Source organism: Uloborus diversus, chromosome 6 (genome assembly GCF_026930045.1).
Source record: "Uloborus diversus isolate 005 chromosome 6, Udiv.v.3.1, whole genome shotgun sequence".
Classification (NCBI taxonomy): Eukaryota; Metazoa; Arthropoda; class Arachnida; order Araneae; family Uloboridae; genus Uloborus; species Uloborus diversus.
The window spans coordinates 30192340-30216317 of record NC_072736.1 but is presented as its reverse complement, the minus strand read 5'-3'; the positions used below and the strand labels follow the sequence as shown (position 1 = coordinate 30216317).

Below are 23978 nucleotides of genomic sequence, written 5' to 3'. Positions count from 1 at the left end.
GGCTATCTAAATTTCTCAAAGTCTCAAAATTGGCTTCTTCGAAAATTAGGGTATTTGTCTACCTACAATATATAATTAACTGAAATCGACATTTATTTCCATCCTGATGAAATTTGTTCTGTGTTAATATTTTGAAACATTGCATCATCCAAACAGATCCAAGGGGAAAATAGCGCATCATAGTTCAAAATACGAACATGACAGACTTCTTTTTATTATTTCATTTTTTAATTAAGCAGCAGCTTGCTAATCGAAAGTCGAAGAAATTAACAACTAGAAATTCTTATATCTAAAAATCTTGAGCAGGACGATTGGATCGAGCTCCAATTCCGGAACTAGTGAGCAGCTAGCCTATCACAGCTGTCAGCTGAAAGTGGTTACGTCAGCAGCCATTAGGAGCGAACCGCTGCTCTTACTTTCTCAGTTTCTCACCCCATTTTCCCCCCTCGTTTCGTTTTAGCAGAACACGTTCGCTGTGGTCCGTGCTTTTCTCTTTTCTATCAATCAACGAACTGTTTTTCGCTAAGCTTTGTACTCTTACACAATCAACAAAATAGTGAATTTGAGGGTAAGCAAAAACTTTTAGTTGATTGAAATATGGATAAAGACAACGAGCAAGCCCCGTGCAATGGCGAACAGCACGACGATCAGGTCGACAACATGGACGAGGATGCTGCGGCCAAGGAGAAGCTGACGAGCGATCCCAACAAAGTGAAATTCACGAGCGTGGATTTGGATGGTTACGATGGCAAAAACGGAGAGGCAAAAGTGGATATTCAGTTATCCCACACCACGGTCGGAATGGGTAAAGATGAATTGATGAAATACGCCAACGAACCGTTCTGGGTGAAGCTGAGAATGTTCTTGTTCGTGGGTTTCTGGCTTTTGTGGATCGCGATGCTGGTCGGGGCTGTTGTGATCATCATATTAGCCCCACGTTGTCCCCCTGCACCTCGTCTTGATTGGTACCAGAAAACTTCAATGTATGAAGTTGACGTGGAAGCCTTCAAAGATTCGGATGAAGATGGAATTGGAGATTTCAAAGGTAAGAACTTTATGTCATGTTTTCACGCCCATCTTTTCAATCTACGTAGGAGGAGGAGGAAAACAGTGTCCGATCATTCTGATATTGGACCTAGGGCACATTTCTATTTCAGTCCCCCCCCCCCCCTCTAGAGCCTGACTAAGATTTTTAAAGACACTGGACATAAAATTCAATTTGTGCCCCCTCCCCCCATTCCGCTGATTCTGAAGCTTTTTCTTCGCAAATGTGAAAATTTTTTATTTCCAGCCATTAATGAATAAGTTATAAAAGTGTCAACTTTTAATATCTCTAATCTGTACTGAAATCGGTTTCTATGGGGGGAAACACTGCTAAACCATGGGGAAAATTTTTGAGCCTCCATTAAAATTTTGCATATGGGCGCCCTTGTACTTGCGTATTGACACAACCATGCTAAATTTGGTGGTACCTCATATCACAAAAGTAGAAGAGATATAGTATACGATAATTCTATAAGATGTGGTTAAACTTTGCCATTCTAGTTCCGTAAATATCAAAGTTATCTATGATATAACTTTTAATAGTAAATACAGACTAAACTTGGAGTGGTTTTGAGATTTGTAAAAAAATCAAATTTTGAAAAGGAATTTTTATTTTGTAGGATTTTTTTCCCTTGTCTTGGAATTTGCAAAACTATCAATAATATCATTATAATACTCTGAATTTTGAGTGAAATCATTATTTTTAATTAGCATGATAAATTGAGGGGATGTTGTGCCCTGCTGAATATAAGAGGAGGGGCTTGTGCCCCGCATGCCCCTGCGGTAATCAGGCTCTGGAGGCAAAGAGTAAAAAAAACTCTAGGGGTGGTCCCCCCCCCCAAGCGCAACAGCGTACATCCCCCTCCTCCCGTCATACCGTAGGAACCACCCCAAAACCAAGGCCCCCCCGCCCCGCCCCCCCCCCAAAAAAGGAAAAAATGCCCCTAACACAACTCTCTAAAAGTTTCAAGTGTGCAGCCTGCGCCATTACCCTCCTGTATACTGAATACATATTATATCCAAAAAAAAAAAACAACAACAACAAAAGGAAAAAACCAGCCTGCTTAAATATGTAATTCTAGTGGCAACTGCCCTGCCCACTCCTGACCCCCAAAATTTGACAGGCCTGTATGATTTCATGTCTTCTTTCCAAATCATTAAGCCTTCAAAATCAGATAATGTTTTTTTTTTTAACTTAATTCGGAATAAAATGAAGATTGAAGTAGTGTGATCCCTGAATTAAAAGGGCCTTTGATTTGGTAATTTTAAAATAGAACCTCGTAATTATGTAAGGCATACTAAGGCCATGGTTGCACTAAAAAGGTGGGGTCAAAAAAGGTGCGGAGGAGCAGGTTAGGAGAGCGGAGCCCCCTAAAGCAGACTTTAAAACAAAAGAGAAAATGATGGATGTACGTCATTATTTATTAAATGAACTTCTCTAAAAAATTTGGGATATGGCTTCAAAAATCAGGATAGATGGCAACAGTAAACTCCCTCCTTCTAATTAAAAGCTCCAAGGTTATTTTCATAAAATAATAACAGGTAAAAATATGAAACACACTTATTAAGTCCATTCCTCTTTCTTTAGACCTGTGAATCAATCAATTTATTTTTAATTTTGAATATAGAAAAGTAGAGGGGCTGAATCCCTTTACTATAGAAAGTGAAAGGGCAATTGCTAACCCCTTGCTCCCCCGTAATTTAAATATTTATTTTATTTACTACACTTATTAGATGATTCTCTAAAGTTTATTATACTTTCACTGTAAATTTGTTTACTTTTTATTAATTAAAAGCATATTTTGTTATTCTTTTTATCAATTAAAAAAAAATAATCGTGTGACCTAATCTGAATAGTTGTTAACAAATAGTAATTTTGAGAATTTCATTTTTCTAAATTATTGCCCAAATCAAAGATGCTTTGCTCTTTAAAAAATAGTGAATCAACTTGAAAGCAAAAAAAAAAAAAAAAAAATCAGTTTACATGAAAGTTTTTAGGCTCATCTATTATCAAAAAAGAATTTTTTTAGAAATGTGTTAAAACTACTCGTTTTCTTTATCACTTCTCTCCCTACCTTTCATTTAAATTATTACTTTTAGTTGTATTGGTATGAAATTTTTGTTTTTCTAAAGTTTTATTCCAATTCTGTGACAGATAATGAAAGTATTTTCTTAATTTTTAGGTCTGATCTCAAAACTGGATTACTTCAAAACTCAGAACATTGGAACATTGATTTTAAGTGCTTTCTATAAACTTTCTGATGATGCAGTTGTGGACCATAGAGATATTGAGCCAAAACTGGGAACACTTACAGATTTTGAAGAGCTTTTAGTTGAGATGAACAAAAAAGGTAAGTTGGATTTATTTTGAAGCATAATCATGTTTCATATTCTGAGAAAACTACTTCAAAGTGCACATTTCCTGGATTTTCACTTGATACTGAAATAAAAAAAGTTTTTTTTTATAAAGTAAGCAAGGTATTTCATTTTAAATAATTCAATTTAATTTTGTTTCACAACATGAATTTTTATCGTAATAGATGAAAAGTTTTATTTCTGGATTTGTTTAGCTTTTTACCAATGTTTCCCGAATGATCTGGATGTTTGATTCTTCAAGTTGTCTTTGCATTAACAAAGTTGTGCTGTATTTGATTTTGTCATTCATTATGGTTTCTCCTCACTTGACATTATTTATGCATGTTATCCTATAGAGCTGCATGAAAGTCATTATTGTAAAATCATGGACATTTTTAGAGCTGGATCAGGAAATTATCAAGGAATTTTATTTCCTGGATGTTGTTACCACCATGTAATGCAATTTGCAGTTTCTTTGACCCTAAATAAAAGGTGTCTTTTACTAAGCAATTTTAATTGTTGCTTCAATTATTTTAGATTTGAAGGTTGTTATTGATTTCAATCCAAACTACTCAAGTGCAAAACACAAGTGGTTTGAACAGAGCGAAAATAGTGAACCAGCTTATAAAGACTTCTATATCTGGGCTGATGAAGAATCACCACCAAATGATTGGGTAAGTCTCTTGTATATTTTCATGTGTTCATGATATTTTCACATTACTTCGTTCACTTTCACGGTGTTTGTGATCAGAAAATGTTGGGGTTGCCATCAAGGCCGAATCCAGAATTTATTTTCGGGAGGGCCCCGGTTTCGCATATTGCCCTAACACATACATAGACACACACACACGCATAAAAATATTTTTGTAGAAGATGTTTTTTTTTTGTCTTGATTTTTAAAGATTCCACTGTTGGACCAGGGTTCGCGTTTACGCGCTATAGCGGGTTTTTTACGCAAATTCGCGGGAAAGGGACGCAACTTCCGCGAAAAATCGGGTCCCAGGGACCCAGAAAACCCAAAAAATAAGAACCAGAAAAAAAAAAAAAATGGGAGAAAATGCCAAAGATCTATTTAGTAAATGCTTTTAAGCTTCAAAATGACCAGGAGAATCAACATAAAGGGACTAAAATGACCCTATCTGTTTATCAGCTATTCAAACACACCCCAATTGTGGACCAGTCAATGGAATTTTAGTGATAAGACTGGAGCTTACAGTGACCTCCTGGGCAGAGCTCAGGGAGCAAGTTCACAAATAGCCCATTGTACTGTATTCTAAGAATAAGCTTTCCCTCAACTTTTGTCTTGAGGAAATTCCTAAAAACAGAAATGAAGACTAAAAATGAGAGAGGTTTTCAATGCAATCTTCAGGATTAATACAAGACAATTGTACAGTAAAAATATTGCAATTTGGTATTCATGTAACCAGAATTACTTTTGAAAATCATCATTTTGCATCCCCAAAAAAAAGAGGGGAGAAAAAAAAATGGCGAATATTTTCCAGATCGTGCTAAACACAAAGAGTTCGGAACTTTACATTTTTCTTGTTAAATTGCTTATGAATACTTGAATTTTATACAAAAGCACTTTAACCTTGTTCTTTTTCTAATAATTCATCTCTTTCTGATGGATTATTTTTATTTGGACTTGCAAAAGTCGGGTATTAATCGATCGCAGCTTTGAACAAGTCAAAATAAAGTCAAATATACTGATTTAAGATTGCAAATGAGCAATTTTCACACTCATATGAGAAAATGTTTCGTTTTTGCGATCGCGATTTTTGCGTTGGGTTTATTCGCTTGCGATTTATTATTATTATTATGTAATTGCCAATGATAATTGGGAAGGGGGGGGGGGTCTGTTTGCTTTTTTCACTAAGAAAAATTTCCAGGAAAACAAAAGTTAAGGGAGTGCTTTTTGCTTGATCAATCAGAGGCACTTGTTTTATATTTTATGGTAAAACCCATTTTTAAAGTAAATTTTGAGTTAATCTCATTGTAACTGACCAAATAGTTTCTCACATAACTGAGTCTTGCAAGTGTATTATTTGAAAATAATTTTACAATGATAAAATCACAAAAGAATTAGGGCAAAAATAACCAATTTATTTTATTTCATGCCTTCCCCCCCCCCCCCCCCCAAGTATAAATATTTTTATATTATTCATTTACGCACTAAGATTTTCTGTTTAAAATTTAAGGGACTCATTTTTTCCACCAAAGGACCCAAATCTATTTCATTAATGGGTCCCTGGGACCCATGTTACGGATAGTTGAGCGCGAACACTGTGGACTGTTATTTTTACTTTAATTTCTTATTATTTTTTTATTCACTTATAGTGATAAGGATAGCAGGAGAGTGTCCATTTAAGTTGGGCTCCGTTAACATCCATAATTTCAGGGGGTCCAGGGACGTCTTCCCCGGGAAATGTTTAAAAAAAAAGATATAAAAATCTGTATTTTGAGGCCTTATATGGGGTAATTGAGACTACAAAAATATGAAGAGAAATAGGCTACCAAAATCTTTTGAAAGTTACACATTCTTTTGAAAATCAAGATCAATCAAATTAAAAATTGCTTGCTCAACAAATCCTTGACATTAATCGACAGAGAGAAAAGAGAAGCACATAGTCATTTGCTCATATTAGCTTTTAGTATAGTTTGTTTTTGATCACTTCCCCCCCCCCCCCCTTTCATCAAATGCCCTACAGTATAAAAATTGTACAAAATGGTTTAAAAGAAATGGTGTAGAGATTCAGAAAATAAGAACGAAAGGGTAATATTCTGGCCATTTGGAAATTCATAGTTTATTTTCTTGATAAGAGACAAAATTGAAGAACTTTTCAAGGAATTTCAAAAACTTGAATAATTTTCAAAGACTCTGGAACAGTTGAAATTATTTAAAGCATTTTATTTGCACTTTTCAGAAGTTGATTGCACAGTTTTACAAAAGAGTTATAACTTTGTAAGACACACCCGTGTTAAGTTAAAAATAAATGCAATGATATATTTCTGAAAAGAAACATTTTTTTATTCAATCACAAGTAGTGCAGGAAATGGAAAAAGAGTAGAGCTAGTGTTATTTTTCCCCTCATGCTTAAGATATTATAAGTTAGCAGTAGAAGTAAGATAAAAACAAGCAATATAACAAAAGAACTTCCAAAATACTGAATTCGGTATTAAATAAATGGCAAGACATGGAACATATCAGTCACAAAAATTCATCTTGAAAAACATGCTACAAAAATGCGAAAATCATGGTTTTTGCATTTTTTACTCAGGATGTATCAAGGAGCTGAATTTGGCACATCTTGGTAACCAGATAATAACCTAATAGGAAACTAGGGGCCCGGCCCTTGGAGAGTCCCCGTCTCAGAATCGGTGCAGTGTAAGTTTTATTAGAGTCTTAGGGGGAGGAGGGCAGGGGCGTGCACAAGGGGAGAAGGGACACCTGTTGGACTGGGCCCAAGCCTGAAAGGGGCCCAATATTTTTAAAACTAGGGTTGAAAATAGGGGTAAACAATATGGTGGGGGGCCCAAAACAGTCATTTGTGACAGGCCCCAAAATTTCTGTGCATGCCCCCTCGAGGAGGGTAAGTCTACCAAACTGACAAAGGGCCTGCCTTAGCCCAGGACGGCCCTGAATTGAATTGGGAAAGAGAGCAGGAAGCCCTAATTTAGGGTCTAAATTTCAAGTATGCTTTGCATCTAATGAGAACTAGAATTGCTTTTTCTGTATTTCTTCAAATTTTCACTTGTTTAATAGTTACAAAATTAAGAATAAAAAACTTTATTTTCCCTTTCTGACATTATAAATTGAAAAAAAAAAAAAAATTTCTTCTGTTTTACGGTACAAAACATTTTGGGGAAGGAGGGCGTCCCCCCCCCTGGATGCAGCCCTGGTTGCGGTTTCTGAAAATTTTGGGTTAACAGCACATTCTAAAACTGAAAAATTATTTGGAAATTTTTTTTTTTAAATGATCTTTTTTAATGATTTTTGTATACCTATTTGAAAAGTTTTTTTTTTTGGGGGGGGGGGGGGGGTCTAGCTTCCTCATAGTTTCCGAAAATTTCCCCCTGTTTTCAGGAAATTTTACTTGAGTCTACTTACCCATGCATTACTTCCACTTATGCATTCAAAGCCTGTAATGTTGTCCAATTTAGACTATATACAGTATGCAGAGATTCTGCATAGGCATGCCTCCAAATTTATTAGTATTTCTTGTTAACATAGGCTCTATAAAAAGTGAATGAATAGATAAAATAAAATTAAAAAAATAATTTTGTCATTTTGCATGAAAATTGCTTCCATGTATTCTGACATCTTGTAGTCTTAAATCCAGCTTTCTATAAATAACAGTTTTGCATCCCTTAAAATGATACTCAACGCAGTTGTTTTGACAGCCTTGTTCATTCATAGCAAATGTTATTGAACCATTTGAATGATATGTTTGTTGCTTAAGAATAAAACAGTTCTTACCTGTTGTTCTTGTAGTACTTTTGAATTGTTTCACATTTCGATTGCAATTTTATTCACTTTGCCTTCATTCGATTGTTGTGAAAGTAATTTAAAACTTGCTTTATTTAATGTATACATTTTCAGAAATCCACAGATGGAGAATCAGCTTGGAAATGGAATGACAAACGGAGCCAGTATTATCTTGCTACTTATGGGGAAGGAAAACCTGATTACAATTTAAGAAATGCAGTTGTCAGAGAAGAATTAAAGGTAACTAAGATGATATTCATGAAAATTATGTATCTGGCATTAACAAAGAATGTATTTTTGCTTCTTAAATTAATTACTACTTTTTTATGTTGGTGTCAAGATAAAATATTTTAACAACGCTTACTTTTTTCCCCTAGAAAAACTGCAAATTTTAATTTTTCTGAGTTGATTTTGGAGTAAAAGCAATACTGTCAGCTCCGCTTAATCGGGTAAAGGATAAACAAATACCCCGCTTATACGAATAAAATCTCCCGTAACCAAATATTTCCCCATAGTGTAATGTTAGAGATTCCCGCTTATTTGAATAATTTCCCTGCATAATCTAATAATAGTGATCAGCCTTCGCATATATTTTTGCTGAGAAAAATTTTTAATACATTAAAAATAAATTAAATAAGATCAATTATTGACATAAAAATTTAAACTAGTGTTTTTCGGCAAACAACAGGTGGGAAAAACAACATTCACATTCTGTCAAAGCATTTCCACTATTCTATTTAGTTTATTTTATACAAGGGTCTAGCCAGAGGATATTTGGGTCCGTTAACGGACCCTTCACAAAAATCCGATCAACCAAAACGGACCTTTCACAAAATCCCGATCGAACAAAACGGACCTTTCACAAAATCCTGATCAAACAAAACGGACCCTTCACAAAATTCTGATAAACAAGATCGGATCTGTCACAAATTGTTTATTGAAAGAGCAAATCTGAAAGCAAAATAACGCATCAGCTTATACAAAATCACAAAATCGGCTAATTTTGAAAAAAAAAAATTGGCACTCTTGGGATGCTTCTGCAAGGGATAAATAATTGCTACTGCCAAATAAATATAATGGTTGTTTGTTTTATCACAGCTAATTAGCAGTGGTGTTGTAAACTTTTCTGAAAAGGCATTGGTAAGAACTTTTCTCTCTGCTCATGATTTAATAAACAATAACAATAATATGTATCTGCGAAATGAACTTAGAACTGCAAAGGTATAGTAAGGGTGAGGAATCTGATGATCGCTTGAGATAGGGTTACCAACTTCAAAATTATCACCACTTAGTGTCTGGCGTTGAACCTTTATAATGACTTGATTAGAAAATATTCTCATAATTTTGCTAGCTTGTCAATATTTGCGTTTTTACGGTGGGGTTTTTAGGGGTGGGGTGCGGTGAGATGGTTAATTGTTATTTTGGGAGAAAATTATATGGGTTTTGATTTTTCGATGCTAACAAGGATGATTAACTTTATATAAACTCTTTTAATTAACGTTTTTTTTCTTTAGATGTCTACATTTTGAAAAATGCTATCTTTTAACATCCGATATGAGAATCATATTTTGTTCTTTTTTCAAGCTAACTTCGCTTTATTAGGATTCAAATAAATGAAAGGTCTCTTTATTTCTGCTAGAACTCTCATTTCAAGTTTTTAAAGCAAAATTCCATTTTCTGTTATGAGTCAAAAATTAAAATGCTGAATAGATGGTTTATTTTATTTTATTTTTTGGGTCAACTGTGTCCACAGATATTAATGATATGTTTATCATAGGACTCTAAAATGCAATTTAAAAATAATTTTATCAAAAACATTTCTTTTACAAGCCGTTTTTATACTTTTGATGCCTTCACTTTGAGAATTGCGATCTCTTTGCATCCGCTATGGGAATTCGAATTTTTGATGAATATTACGCTTTGTTAAGAGGTAAACAATAGAAATATCTTTTTATTTTTGTTAAAATCACGGAATTTATAAGTTTTAAACGAAATTCTGTGCTTTTTAAGAATGTCTTGGGTCAAAAAGTTGAATGCTGAACCCTAATCTGAATTTTATTTTATTTATTTATATTTTTGTTACAATTATTTAAAGTACTGTACAGAAATATATCTAGTATAATTTAACATAATGTAGAATGGAAGATAAATATTGATACTTGAAAGAGCGATGCCCCCCCTCCCCCCGCCAAATATCAGAAAAAAAAATCCAGAATGATTTTATCGACGTAGAAGAGGAAAACACTCAACTTTAAGTTAAATTGATGCAGTTTGTGTCATCTCTAAATTCTAAAATTTCGTTTTAACAAAAAAAAATTTTTTTTTTTTTGCGAAATTTTTTGATTTTTCACAAAATTAATTCCTTTTTCACAAAATTATTTGATTTTTCACAAAAAACAAACCCTGTGAAAAATCCTGGACAGACCCCTGTAATCGTTGCCATTACCAACAGACAATCGATAATTAAATTCAAAAACACAACGAAATATTAACATTGTAGGTGATAAGAAATTGATAAATATTAATTACGTAAAACACCGTAATTGAAGTTAGAAAAGTGTTCTCATAATACCTTAAGCTAGGAATCCACTATTAAGGACTTTCTCCAAAAAATATGAATTTGAAAAAAGGTGTCTAAACGAAGATTTAATACCTCAAGTTGTAAATTACATATTTATAATTTTCATATGAACTTGTATTATATATACTTAATTATCATACTATTTTGATGATTACTTAGCTTATTTAAAATGTTTTTTGATCAAAAACATTTTTTCTTCTATTACCTAGATTGAATAATTATTATGTTTTAAGACAAAAGTTGTCAACCAAGAAAGGTAAATAAAATTTCCCAGCTTAATTGAATAATATTTCTTGGAACCGACGGTATTCGTTTAAGCCGGGCCGACAGTATTGCAAGTGTCTGGAAATCTGTTACGCACACAGAAAGAGGGGTTTACCTTGTTTTGTCATTTGAAGTTAAGATTGTAGAATGCAGAATAATTAAATTTAGAGCCACACATACTAAAAATGCAAAATTCATTTATAAAGATTAAATCAACTAATTTAAATCAATGATTTTATTAAAAATAATTCAAATTGATTGATTTAAATGAAAGATTTTAAAAAATCACTTAATTTAAATTGCGATTTAAATCAAACTGATTTAAATCAACTAATCCTTGTTCTTACACTTAATATTTTAGGATACTTTGCGATTTTGGCTTGAAAAAGGTGTCAGTGGTTTTAGAGTTCTTGGAGCCCCTCATTTGCTTGTGAAAGAATCCGAGGAAGTTAAAAATCAGGTATGTTTTTATGTTACCTTGAATTTAATTTATAATTCCACCTCTGTTAAAATCAGATAGTAACTCAGCAAAAGGAAAAGAAAATACGATTAAAAAAAATAATTAAATTAATTTAAAACATTAAATTAATATAGCTATATTGCTCATTTGGGAGAAGTGCCACAATGCGAAGAAATGAAATTTTACAGGATAAGCGTTTGAAGTTGAACTCTTCTGGCAATTTGCATTAAGAAAAGTAAATTTGCCATGCTCTCCAGCATTTAATATTAGAACAAAAAATCTGTCATTATTTTTCAAAGAAAATAACATCCTTTAAAGGCCTTTAAGCGAAAAAAAAAAATTAAAAATTTTTGTATTATGGTACTTCCAAATAATTGATATGATGTTAAAAATAAATCATAGATGCTTACTCATAGATGTTTATTACTGAGGTATGTATAAAGAATTTTAATGTATTGGTATTGTTATTTGAATCACTTTCTGTTCACTTCATTAATTTATTTCTTTTTTCATTATTTCATTTATCATTTAGAATGAAGATAAATACACCATCAATCAGTTTGAGTATTTGAATTTGTTCAAAGAGTGGAGAGAAATTTTGAAAAACTTCACTGTATCATCTGGAACTCAAAAGTGAGTAATGATCTTTTTTTAGGAAAGGGCTTTACTTGGGTAGCTTTACTGTATATAAGGTATACACTGCGAAGCAAATGTCCCATATACTATGTGTTTTCAATCAATCTTTTTTATTAAGGGATAGAATTATAACTTCTCTTTAAAGAAAATCTTTAATCTTGCTATGTTTGCAGTATTTTCCCTTTTCTTTAAATTGAGTCTGGGTCTCACACTAAAAAAGGTCTCATGAGTAATCATGCCAAAACCTTTTGATTTAAAACTGACTTATCCTGAGACAGTGTTTTGAATATTTTAGAATCAATAACGGTGTTGAAATCCAGTAATATAGCCCATATTCCTTTTTTTAAAAAAAGCCTAGCTTTAAGGGGTTCACCCTTTTTTAGTGCTCTTGCCACCTTTCAGGGGCCAATCCAGGATATTTTTCTCGCTACCTATTTTTGTGAAAGTATTGCATCATTCTATTTTTGTGAAAGTTTTTTTTTCATCAGCATTGTTTTTGTGAACTTTTAGAGGCATCCTATTTTTGTAAAAGAGAAGTAGAACAAAGTGAAATTTTAGGGGAGCTAAAAACCTAAGAAGCACCGAAAATACCATCATAATTTCAGCTTAATGGGCTATGTACTGTGTACAATTTGGAAATTATGAGAAAATGGTTCCCCAAAACATGTTAAAAGATTGCAATAATATTGCATAAATACACTTTGGCGAGAAACGGCTAAAAATTAGTTAAAATACCACCAAAAGGTTGCTATTTAAGCTATTGTACATATAAACTTGCTTAGAATTTATTTTATAAGTAAATTTTGTTTTAAACAGAGAAACAAATTTTATATTTTAAAATGCGAATTTTTGCGAAATTTTCTATGTTTTTGTGAAGCTACCTGATTTTACTATTTGATTTTTGTGAAAGTACCTATTTCAAAACAAGATTTTTGTGAAGGTACCGAAAAACGGTAGCAAAATCAGCCTGTATTGGGCCCTGCCTTTGCTTAAAAATCTTCCCAGCAAGAATACATGATTTGAACACAGAAATCATTTTTTTAAATTTTTCAATTTTAATTTCTTAAACTTTATACATCTCTAGCTTACAATAAAGCTTGCTGTGAAACTTTCATATGGGAATTTAATTTTCAATCTCTGTTTAGTTTTTTTTTTTTTTTTTGACTTAGCATGATCAGGTATACTGCATTTTGGAAACAAATGTATTTTTTAACTTGAACTTTTTGAAATTGTGCTAAAAATAATTTGTACGGCAACCCATATTATGCAACACTGAAAAAAAGTCGATCACATTTGTAGTATAAAATCCACAGTTGTATTATTCTTTCATACCGACACTCACTTTCGGTTTACCGCCGATAAACTGAAAGTGAGTGTTGGTATGAAAGAATAATGGGGGTAGTTTCCAAAGTTTTAAAAGTTTTTTTTTTCTGAAAGAGCATCCTTAAAAACAGGATCCGACCATTTTTTAAATAATTTATTTAAGTTTAATATTTTTAAAGAATTACTTCAATCGGTGCGTTTTCGTTGTTTACACTTCTGTCGTGTGACATCACAAATGATGAAATGCCATTCAATGTTGCCATTCACAGATCAAAATATTAAATTTGCATCTGTACTCATGTGCATTGGCAACGATATGGTTGATAGCAAGCGTAGAGCGCAATTTTAATTTGCTGCTTGATTATCATAACGTGGAAACATAGTAGGAAGATGCGGCAAAGTGCATCATTTGTGACATCATCAAGACCATGCCTTGTTTGAAAAATCAGACATTTATAAAAATTAATTTAAAAAAAAAAACTTTGGGGAAAATGAAAGTATTTTCTGTGTCCATGTTTTTTTTTTTTTTTGCTCATTCTATCCATTTCAATGACTAAAATTAGGACTTTTGATTGAAAGAAACCACCCCGTTCAATTGTGGATTTTACCGGAAGTGAGTGTTGATATGAAAGAATAATTCATTTGTGATTTTATACCACAATATTTTTCGATAAAATTGTGTAATTCCCATTAATTTGTTGCGTATTTAAAATTCTCAAATCTCTGTAAGTAAAAAGATATTTATTACTTAATTTCGAAGTTTACATTGTTCAAAAACTTCAATATCATATACTGCTAGGAATAGTATATAATTTATTTACAGTAAATATTTTATGTACTTAGACTAACAGTTACACAATAACAAATGCTTTATAAAGTGTTTTCTTTATTTTAAGTATTTCTTAGTCATAGTTAATAGAAATTAAAATAATACATTTTTTTTCTGCATAAATATTATAAATAAAACTTATGAAGAGATTAATTAGAATTTACACAAATGAGGTAGTGAGAAGCAGAGGGTGAAAATGGATGCTTTTCTAAATCTTGCTGTATAGCAATATCTACCAGGACTACCAGGTCCGTCTCTTACCTTATACTGCATGAGAGTTTCTCTTACCCTTTGTATGAGTTACTATCAAATTTGTAAGTTTGGCACTTACAACTTTTTGCTTCTCATGCTTCCAAATCATATGCATTAAGATAATTTTTCAATCTTTATTTTATATTTTTAAATTTTAACAATTTTGGCAACTTTTTAACTACGTTATTGTTAGTAATGTGCAAAAACTGTCAGGGTAAAGCACCTATATAGTTAAGATAAAAAAAATAAATACCTTTGTGCTGAAGAGTGAAGTAATAAGAACGTGAAAAAAGCAGAAATTGCAGATTACTGCAGACGTGTGTTTCAGCGTTACAAGGAACGCCTTTTTCAATGCAAAAGAAACGAGCTTACGGATGAAAAGACATCCGACAAAAGGAGGCTTTTGTGGGACGTCTTTTCATCCATAAGCTAATTTCTTTTGCATTAAAAAAAGGTGTTCCTTGTAATGTTGAAACAAGTGTTTGCTGTAATCTGCAATTTGTGCTTTTTGACGTTGTTATTTCTTATTTCACCTTTATATTTATTCTATTACAGAGTACTTGGTAGTAACAGTGGTAAATATTGTTACAAATTTTAAATTCTCTTATTTGTATGAAAATTTCTAGTTAATGTGAATGATGTTTAAAAGTACTTTTTCTTAAGTTTTGTTTGTTAATTTTTTAAATTACATTAAAGTGTTTTGATATGATGTTGAACTTCTTTTAAATGAAAACGTTGTATGGTGTAAGATTTTGAGCTATTTTATTTTACTAGGATTTTGCTTGCTGATGTTCCTGTTTCACTTGGTACCAATACAGTGCAAGCTGGTAATGAGACTGTAACTCTTGTAGAATTGCCAATCAGTACACAGCTAACGAATCTAAAAGAAGATACATCTGCGAGTGACCTTGAGAAACAAATCAAAATGTTGCCCGAAAATAGCTGGTCTGCAATTTTAGTAAGTATTGTTGTGTTAAAATGATAATAGTAATTGAACAACATTTTAATATTTGAAGAATATCCCATATTTCAATATTCAAAACCTTTTTTGTAGGGCCGGAAGTAATTTTTTGCTCATATTGTGTTCATCATTAAGGTGGCTAAAATGTCAACTCTTTAACAATTGAGGCAGTAAGAAGCAAAGAGACTTATTCAAGTTTTGAGTCAAACACCTTTAAAATTGCGGTCCTTGGTAGGCTTTCATTGAAATTTTTTTCTAAATCATGCTGTATAACAGAACCTACTAGGGCTAGGAAAACTGTTGTGAAATGGATCAGAAAAGAACTTTGAACTGTTTTCTATTTTTATTAATTATTCAATTCTTTATTTATTGTGATTTATGCAAATTTTGTTGTAAGGCAATTTATCTGGCAGATGGCGGCAGATAAAATAATACCTTGTGCTGACAGGTAGTCGGCTTTTTTTTTTTTTTTTTTTGTATTCGTGGAAGCGCAACTCTGCGCCAAGTGTGTAGATGTCAAGCACTAATCAAGTTCGTATCCAGACATTTTGAGTTAGTTCTGCATCTATGTGTTCCATATAACGTCTCACAATATAGTCAGGGTGCAAGCGAGGAGTCAAAAAAAGCTATCTCTTGCCCCAAGACAGAGGAGAGGTTCACCTGCTGTTTGTACTGGTTATCACCAAATTTTTAATTTGCCACCTAAACATCTCTTTTCTTCTCACTGCCTCAATTTATGTAATTATTTATATCCTTTTTTAGCCTACTTTCCCAGTAACAGTCAAAAAAGAAAGAAAAAAGCATGAAAGAAGGCTTAATGCATCTTAAAAATATCGCAAAAAAAAAGTCAAAAATAAATAAAATAATTAAATAAATATCGAAATCTGTCTCCCCCCCCCCCCCCCTCCATTTTTTCAGACCACTCTTCCATCTCAAACACACTTGTTATGTGTGTTTTGAGTGCTTTTCCCAACTATTTTATAGCTTTAATCTCATGTATTAACTTAACCAGCCTGTTAGCATAAAGAAATATGACTTTAATAAATTTGATCTATGGCGTATTTTGTGCAATTGAAAAATTTAGGGAAGGAGTGTAATTTGAAAGGGTTTTTGTTGGGGGTAGGGGGTGCTCCATAGCATTTGAGGGTTGCCCATTTCCCCTGAATAGCTGGTACTTTTTTAAGTAGGAGATATTAACCTGGTTATTTAAACTCAACCTCCCCTTCCAAAAATTTCTGGATCCACCCCTGCTAATGTTCTTTACCTGCACCCTTGAAAATTATATTTTGATTCAATAGTCATGAGCAGAAATTAATGTAAAGGATAGCTTCTCTAACTTGATTTTAAATCTTAATTAGCCATGATTATTCCTAATATAATTTATTAAATTGACCCCAGAAAGTGCAATCTTTATGTAACCAAAATTTGAATTAGTTATGGTTGAGAAACTTGAATGTCCTTAAAATAAACTAATGTAGGTAAATTTGTATTTCACATGATTAAAGTTGAGCATTTCTGTTTAAAATCATTGTAAAATAGCATTGATTTGGTTTTACTAATGCTTGCACTATATTTAATGATCAGATTGAATTACATTTTTTTTACACTAACTATCAAAACCTAAGCCTACTGAGCTGATGTTATTTAGCACTCACATTTCATATTCAGTGTCCTTATTTTTTAATTAATAAACACTAGTCAACTAGTGTGAATCTTTTATAATTTTTTTTCTGGATGTTTGTTTGGACTCTTGGAATCTCCAGGAATGTCCACAAAACACAGTTTGAAAACTTGTTTCATATATAATGTGAGTAAGTATGTTACATGTTTTGATTCATTGTTTATTACAGCTTGGAAGCAAATCCCTTAAACGCTTAGCTACTAGAGTTGGCGATTTATTGGACGGAATACATATGGTTTCTTTCTTAGCAAAAGGAACTCCAATAACATATTATGGAGATGAATTAGGTCTTACAGATTTACCAGGAGAAAAGACTCAAGTAAGTGTTCTGCTCTATGTTACATTTGTTTGCTTTTTTTTTTTTTTGTCTTCAAAAATCAAAGATTTTGTGGCAGTGGGATGAAATTAATATAGCTCGTATGTTCTGACATATTTAGCATCTATATATGAGGCAGTGTGAAGCAAATAGATGTAAGTGGGCACTTTGAAGTTTTGAGTAAAATGCGTTTAAAGATAAGGTCCTAGGTAAACTTTCATTGAAACGTTTACTAAATTAAGCTGTATAGCAGCAACTAGCAGGGCTACTAGTACTATCTCTTGCCTTGAGACAAAGGAGAGGTTCACCTACCATTTGTACTGGTTATCACCAAATTTTTGATTTAGCCACTTACATCCCTTCGCTTCTCACAGACTCATATGTAGAAATGGATGCATGTTTATGTGTGTTCCTTACACAAATCCATTGTTTACATCAGATAAACATCTGATTGCCAAATTTTGCAGGTAATTTAATGTTCAGGTATTATCATCACATTTTTATTTTGTATTTTTCCTTGTACAAATCCAGTTTGTTGCGGATCTTTGCCAAATTTGGCACAGATATCTTTTCATGTTTGGGAATTCACCTGGGGGGGGGGGGGGCAGAAGATCCATGAAACAGAATGTTTATATCTTGTAATGTGATAAGATATCCAGAGAGGTCTAAATTTAAATTTTGAGTCAGAAAATTGCTCCTTTTTACATGTTTACTGGAAATTTTGCACTTTTTTTAGATTGTTAATTAAACCTGATTGTTGAATATGCATCACTGACACAATTTTTATTTTTGATCTAGACCATGTAATGCTAAGCAATGCAGCTAGTAGAGTTTTAATTTCAATAGAAATGAATTTGAAAGTGCTTTGAAAATTTTCTCAAGTAGAAAAAATGTGGTCTTTGTAGTCTTTTCCCCATTGTGAACATTATCTTTTATTGGTTTGATACTATTTCATGCTAAATATGAGATTTTCTATGATTAATTAATAGGCCATACCATTTATAAATTTGCAAAAAAATAAATTCCCTAAGATCCTTTTATATTGTCCCCCCCCCCCACACAAAAAAAAAACTTTTTATTTTTAAATATAGATAATTTCACTGCTGTGAAAGTCTTTCCAAACAAAAGTTAACTATCCCCCCCCCCATTTCCCCTCTTTCTCAATACAAAAACAAAGAAGATAGTAAAACAGGGTCTACTAAGCAAGAACTCACTCTTAGGAAATTTCATTTGAGTTTAATTTTTAAAAATTTGCCAAAAGCTCTAAATCTGAAATTTTTTAATGATCATGTATTTCAAACAGCACAGTTCAACTTTTTCCTCCCAGCAGAAATAAAGAGACTTCACTGTTAGCATATTTTGCTAATATGTAGTAGTTAATGAATATATTTCAGCGATGTTATTGTATAAAACAAATTTATGCATATTTATATCACCGTGTAAAAACCAGTCTTTGTATACCCTATGATTCCATGGGTTTGCCAAGCGCATGGTTGCAAAGAGAGTATTTTTTGCTGGTACAACAGTTATATCAGCAACATAAGTGAAAGATTAAAGAATTAGACAATTGTTAATGTGTCTAATCTATTCTGCTACATTTAATATTGCATGTTGCTTTCATTTTTCACGTTACTTCTATTGCTTGTATTACATTAATTTGTTAATACACTTTACAGTCCAAAATTACAATGCCTTGGAATGATGATGCTTCTGGTGGTTTTACGAACGGTACTAATGCATTGAGTTTGCATCCAGATTATGCAAAGATTAATGTGAAAGTAAGTATATTTTAGTTATTTTCTTTGGTTTGTAAAGTGTAGAAAAAAAGGTTGTGTATTTATGTGGCGTATAGCAGTCTTGCATAATATAGACAAACATGCGAACGGAATTCGCAGAAAATGTTTGGCTCTGCAGAAATTTTTTTCAAATTGCTAACATTAAAAAAAATAATTTTTTAAGGGAATTTTCAAAAAAAAAAAAAAAAAAAAACTCTGTTTATTTCTGTTAAAGCCTTTTTTCCAAAATCCTTTGAAAGTACATGTGTGAAAAAAATAATGGTTTTGACAGTTTTCTTCAGTTGGTGAAAAATAAGCGCAAACTTTATTATTGTAAAAAAAAATTAAACGATTTAAAGCTTTTTTTTTCTTTTTGGCCTCTTTCATATTTGAATATAGATTTAATTCTTTATTCAAGGGTGAGTTAGGCAAAGTAATTATTTGCAGAAAATTTTCCAGTTAGAATTTGTGTTCGCAGAAAGCTTTCCATTTCATCTAAGTCTAGTGTATAGTAATTGAATGTTGGAATGAATAGCAACAACTATTGATAAATAACAAAAATAAATACAGTGAAACTTCGGTAATTCGAACTTCGATGAGCCGAAAACTTCGATAAGTCAAAGTGAATATTGATTCTCGTCTAACTGAATGGAGAATAAATGTTATTTAGTTTTGATAAGACAAATTTTGTCGAGTCAAAATATTGGATGTGTCGAATTTTATTTCATGACTCGCGTCAAAGTTTCCTTGCTAACATAACTTTATAAGTCGAAATTGTGGTTTTTTTTAATTTTGTTATATTTATTTCTTCCAAAAAGAATGAACAAAAATAAATAAATCTGCCCTTGCATTGCATCAAACGGGGTCCATACAAAGTGGATGAAATAAATCTCTGAAGCCAATTTTTAAATTAATGTTTACTTCATTTCCTTTGATAGAAAAGAAAAACTTGCTTATGGGGGAAACCAGAACGTAAATAGCATGTAAAAAAATTACGGGAGTACGTATACTCGGGTTTATTTTTCGATTGTAGCGTAGCAAAAACGAAGGAAATTACATTGAAAATGAGTGTGCCTCCAAGTTTTCAACAATTTTAAAAAATCGGAAATAGTTTCGATTGGCGGTTCAGATAAAATAACTGCAAGAAAAGCAGCAGATGCATTGCATGTTTTAATAGAATTCCATCTGAATGTTTTCTACTCCATCTTTGATGATTTAAAAGTATCCGAGGATTACTTAATGAAAGAACAGATTTCTGCTCAATGCAAAGGTTGATAACAGATTTTTTTTAATATATCTTTTTTTCTGGCAAGTAAAAATTGTTATATCCTACATAAAATAAAAATTATGTATTCCAAATCATACAAACTCTTAAATTTCAAGAATTACGTATGTGCAATTATAAAGTATGTGCAAGTGTATATCATCACCCCAGAGCAACAGCAAGACATCTAGTTCCAAGAATAACAATAAGATATCCTATTGTTGCTTTGCGATATTATCTTTGATACATTACTCTGTCACTTTTTCGCTTATATTATAAATTTAATGAGCGTCAGTGGCGGTAATTCTATGGTTTTGTTTTTGTATTCGGTAAACTGAATTTTCGATAACTCAAATTTTTTTCACATTCCCTACAACTTTGACTTATTGAAGTTTCACTGTAGTTAAAAAAACTGAACAGAATCCATTTACTGTTCATATTAGCTCTGATATGATTCTGAGTTCTACCTGTAAATGCAGATAAGCAAATCAGTTGACCTGGGAGTCGCAAAAGTCGAAATTCTATGTCTATGTATGAGGCAGTGAGAAGCAAAGGCATGTAAGTCGACCTTTTCAAGTATTGAGTAAAGCACGTTTTAAGATTAGGTTCTAAGTAGGCTTTCATTGAAAATTTTTTCTAAATCGTGCTGTACAGCAGCACCTACTAGGGCTACTAGTACCATCTCTTTCCCCAAGACAGAGGAGAGGTTCACCTACCATTTGTACTGGTTATCTTCAAATTTTTAATTTTGCCACTTACATCCCTCTGCTTCTCAGTGCCTCATGTGTCTATTGCAAGGCATCCCTTTATTAATTAACCTTTTGATCCTACCAATAGATATTTCTAAATTTTAAACAATATCTTAGAAAAGGATCCTCCAACAAAATTAAAAAAGAAAGGAAAGAGAAATGAGATACTTTTCTACAAGGTAGTATACTCAACTGTAAATGAAACTCACACTTTTTTTTCTTTTCTCTTTAGGCTCAGGAAAATGAGAAGCAATCCCATTTGAATATTTACAAAAAGTTGCTGGCTCTGAGGGGGCAGCCGGCTCTCAGTTTTGGAAAGCAAGAATATCCAGTGATTACAAACGACATTTTCTCAATGATCAGGGTTCGTAAAGGATCCCCAGGTTACATGGTAGTGCTGAACACGGGCACCAATACAACTGTTATAGACTTTTCTAACAAAAATCCTCACTTACCAGAGATGGCTCATGTTGAAATTAGGAGTCATAATTTACTCAGTGGGCCATTGGCAGAAGGAGATCGACCAAAGGTTCAGCTCAGTCAGATAACATTAGAACCGAAGCAATCCATTGTTTTCACCTTTGTTCCATTGTTTGAAGGTTAAATGTTTCTAGCATAGGAATGAAACAATCTTAGAAAATGGCAGAACTTAATGATTGCATTCTTTAACTTTTTTTAATTAAAAATGCTCATGTGGAATATAAAGTACTTGTAATTGAATGCAATATTTATTTTATTTTGTTATTTTACTTTTGAGTGCAAAATATTTGAACCAATGAAATCAATCACAACCTGTATGATTGGTTTGGTTGTGCTATATTTTAATTCTTTTATCTTAGTATCAATATGAAGCATATTCAAGATTAAAATAGTGAACACTTAAAAAATTCTAATAACTTAGGTGGTAACTAGGTATAACTTGGTGCTGAAATAATCTTGAGTACTGATATAACTATAGTCAAACTTGTCTGAAAAAATTTCATAATTTCCTCTTAAATGAATTATATGCTTAATGAGTGATTTTATTTTAACTCTGTTGATATAAAAGTTCAGTCATGATTCTACAATTTGATAGCATTCTCAGTAAAATAAATATTGCATCATTTAAGAATTGTCTGCATATGAATGCTCAAAAACTGCTTCAATTTTGCTTACCTATTACATAGAGGTAGCAACACATTTGTTTTACGAAATAAAGCTCTAACCTATAGTTTGCCTTGAGTACTTACTACTCTTAAAACGTAATGTATCATTGCATTATTGTTTATGGTTTGCAAGCAATATTGAAAACCAAAGTAGGTTTTGAAATTTGGGAGGAAAGTACCCTATTTTAAAAACTATGAAGGGCTTGACTAAGGTTTGAACATTAAGGTTTTAAGGCTCAATAGATAGTTTCTAATCAGATAATAAAGCAAAAATTATATTTGAGATACATATGTTGATCCATTATTTTGGGACCAAATATAATATAAAGCAACAAATTTGCATAAAAGGGATGCTCTAGTATTATTTAAATGTATTTCAGTAAAACCTGTCTACAACGATACTGTTGGGACCTAAAAAAATATTGTTATGGACAGTTTGATTACTCATGCTGATATTTTGCTGGGACTGAGGAACATATCTTTATAGACAAGTTTATTATTATAGACAGTATCGTTATATACAGGTTTCACTATTGCATTTAATCTCTTTCAGCTTTTCCTTGAAAGTTTAAACATCGGTAATGAAATTTAGCATGATTTTTCTACCTCAAAACATTTCAAAAAACTTTATTGGCTGCTGTGGTACCAATATTAGAAAAAAAGAAAATATTGCGACTTAATCCAAATTTGGAGAGACATGCATACACATGTTTCAGGGTTACAAGGATCCCTTTTTCAATACAAAAGAGTTGAGTTTATAAATGAGAAGACATGCATCAAAAGAGCCAAGGCAGAACAGCAGAGAGCTTAAAAAGTATAACTAGAAGATTAAATGAACACCAATGTAAAAAAATAAACCAGTAAAGCACCATCGTTCAGAACTTTTTAAAAGTCTTTAATGTCTTGATTTCATTATTAAGTCTCTGTTGACTTCATTTCTTTTGCATTTATACATTTTAAACTAAATGTAGTGTAAAATGATGAGTGTTATGACACGTGCATTGCCATTGCGCTTGAACTTGGTTTTTTGGAAAACGGAAATTCATTTACCGAACCAAAACCTGAAATGTACGGAAGGTTAAAATACGTGCATGCCCACTTACATGCATTTAATGAGAAGAGTTATTAGGCATCATTTTAGAAAAATGTTGTATTACAATAATACTATTCCTTCAAATTTTTCCTTTCATGAAAGAAAAGTTTGTCAAAGAAGGAAAGTTTTGAAAGGTCACGGTGGCAACCAGATCTAAATTAACAGTAGATATCTAATAAATTAAACTTAAAACTCGTTAATTGAAAACTATTTATTATTTTCAGCTAACACCGGCATTACTAAATTGCAATATACTGATGTTTGGTATACTGGTATTGCAATCGCTAATTGTAAAGGATATATTTATAATTCTTTCATCAGCTACACATGCTTTTATGGTTGAATGTAAATATCCTTAATTTGAAAAAAATAAATATTCAAATTTTTAAATATTTACTTTAGTATATTAAATATACAGGGTGTTTCAAAGAGAATGACCTGATTTGAAATGCTTATATTATGAAAACTATTGAAAATACTTCAGATAATTTTATACTGCATAGATAATGATCAAGTTTTTTTACATATAAAATTAAAGGTACTTAATATGTCCACCTTTGGATGTCGTATGTGTACCAGGTATTCAAATTCGTCCGAAACTTTTGCCAGCATGTCTGCATTGACTGCTATGAATTGTTTATATCATATTCTAATGCTCTTTGGGGCTGGAGGTTCAATACTAGGGTATTCTCGATGAAAATCCCCTGAACATTTGTTTCGGACTCGCACTTAGCAAAGCATAGAACACAATACAATTTTCAAAG

General features: G+C 32.1%; 1 protein-coding gene across 1 annotated transcript; it reads left to right on the top strand.

Moving 5' to 3' along the window:
* The first annotated feature begins 417 nt into the window (after positions 1–417).
* Positions 418–23014, top strand: LOC129223832 (maltase A2-like). The gene is made up of 10 exons (XM_054858192.1): positions 418–1045; positions 3228–3395; positions 3937–4073; positions 8000–8125; positions 11092–11190; positions 11723–11823; positions 15005–15188; positions 17042–17191; positions 18865–18966; positions 21209–23014. The coding sequence occupies exons 1-10, from the start codon at positions 598–600 to the stop codon at positions 21578–21580; spliced, it is 1887 nt and encodes a 628-aa protein (XP_054714167.1). The 5' UTR covers positions 418–597; the 3' UTR covers positions 21581–23014.
* The last annotated feature ends 964 nt before the right edge of the window (positions 23015–23978 follow it).

What these genes read in the sequence shown, in the direction of transcription:
- LOC129223832 (XM_054858192.1), top strand. Translation starts at nt 598, where the DNA reads ATGGATAAAGACAACGAGCAAGCCCCGTGCAATGGCGAACAGCACGAC. An exon ending in TTGTCAGAGAAGAATTAAAG is followed by an intron (nt 8,126 to 11,091) that starts GTAACTAAGATG and finishes TTAATATTTTAG; the next exon opens with GATACTTTGCGATTTTGGCT. An exon ending in ATGCAAAGATTAATGTGAAA is followed by an intron (nt 18,967 to 21,208) that starts GTAAGTATATTT and finishes TTTTCTCTTTAG; the next exon opens with GCTCAGGAAAATGAGAAGCA.